At 38.9% G+C, this 1,435-nt stretch overlaps 1 protein-coding gene across 1 annotated transcript in view; it reads left to right on the top strand.

The window, feature by feature from the left end:
• Positions 1-896, top strand: part of antxr2b (ANTXR cell adhesion molecule 2b) — a gene marked incomplete at its 3' end in the record, with an annotated part of 14,422 nt that extends 13,526 nt beyond the window's left edge. The window contains 2 exon segments of the mRNA XM_014002388.1: positions 385-435; positions 801-896. Coding sequence (XP_013857842.1) covers positions 385-435; positions 801-896 — 147 coding nt within the window.
• Between the last annotated feature and the right edge of the window lie 539 nt (positions 897-1,435).

The raw sequence follows: 1,435 nt of genomic DNA, 5'->3' as shown, positions 1-1,435 counted from the left end.
TTATTAGAGGTCACTAGGGTCACCCGCTTCAGATGTTATCAGTCCATTTAATGGGCATTATCAGCGGTTATCAGTCCCATAGAATGGCTTCAGACTGTCAGCTGGTTATATGAGGGATAAAGACACTAAGGTTAATGTTAGAGAAAATGATCTGGGCTAGGTTAAAATAGACCGGAGTATTCCTACGTATTAGTAGGTAAACAGTCTGAAGCCCTTATGTGGAACTGATAACCGCTTATAACATCCATTTAATGGACTGATAACACCAGAAGCGGCTGCTAGGATTGTATAAACTCTTAAAAGTAAAACTTACACAAAGCCATTCAAAGCTAGAAATTCTTTTTTTTTTTACTCTTTTTCTGTAAATATGTTTATTTCACGCAGGTCATCAGAGACCCGCCCCCTTCTCGCCCACCTCCTCCACCTCCAGTCATTGTGAGTAGAACTTGGATCGTTCCACAACGTATTTTCTYAAGGTCAGAATCCTCAGCTCGCTGCCATGCTGGCAGGGATGATTGAGAGAAAAATCTAAATCTGGGTGAACGCAGAAGGAGCGTCGGTGGAGCCTGGGAGGGAGGCAGGAGATGTTTTGGCAGATTTTTTTTTTTTATTTGTGGAGCTCGAGTGAGAAAACAACATTCTTTACATTTCAGTGTTACATGTTAGATGTTTTATGTTCCAGCCTGAGGAATGTGTGAGGAACGTGTCACCATTTCAATTCAGACTCAAAATTAGAGTTTGAAACATTTCTTAACTTTACTAATGTAGCTGTCCAAAATTAGATTATGTTTATTCTTTAGGAGCCAGAGGAAGAGCCTTTGCCCAAACACAAGTGGCCCACAGTGGACGCCTCCTACTATGGAGGGAGGGGTCCTGGAGGAATCAAACGCATGGAGGTAAAATAAAAAAAAAAGGTCCCAGTATTTTATTGACAGAGATGTCTAGACTAGTTTGTTTTCGACGTCTCTTTATTTTGAAGTTTATTCATGGTTTGAAATCAGTGCACTGCAAAAACTGTCTATCTAACCAAGTTTTAAAATCTTAAATCCAGCCAAAGGAAAAAAAAATCTTTTTGATCTTTTTTTCCAGTCTGATTTACTAAACAAAAACATGATGCAGGGCTATTCAACTGGCGGCCTGCGGGCCACATCTGGCCCTTGAGTGACCAAAGTTCGGCCCGCCAATTGGTTCATTCATCTCCTAAACCCAAACTCCCAGATTTCTACTTTAATGACTATAAGTTCTTTTAATTAAACATACACATGTGTAGTATGTACAGAAATGCCAGGATCTTGGCTAGAAGCTGGTAAAACCTGCAGTATTTCTATAAACACTCAAGGCAGTTAAAACTACAAGCAGCTGAAGATAAAAAACAATAAAAGTGAAAATAAAATTGGTTTAAAATTTAGAAAAATCAGAGATTTCAAAATTATAT

Source organism: Austrofundulus limnaeus, unplaced genomic scaffold, assembly GCF_001266775.1.
Source record: "Austrofundulus limnaeus strain Quisiro unplaced genomic scaffold, Austrofundulus_limnaeus-1.0 Scaffold13, whole genome shotgun sequence".
In the NCBI taxonomy this organism is placed as follows: domain Eukaryota; kingdom Metazoa; phylum Chordata; class Actinopteri; order Cyprinodontiformes; family Rivulidae; genus Austrofundulus; species Austrofundulus limnaeus.
This window is presented reverse-complemented; position numbering and strand designations above follow the sequence as displayed.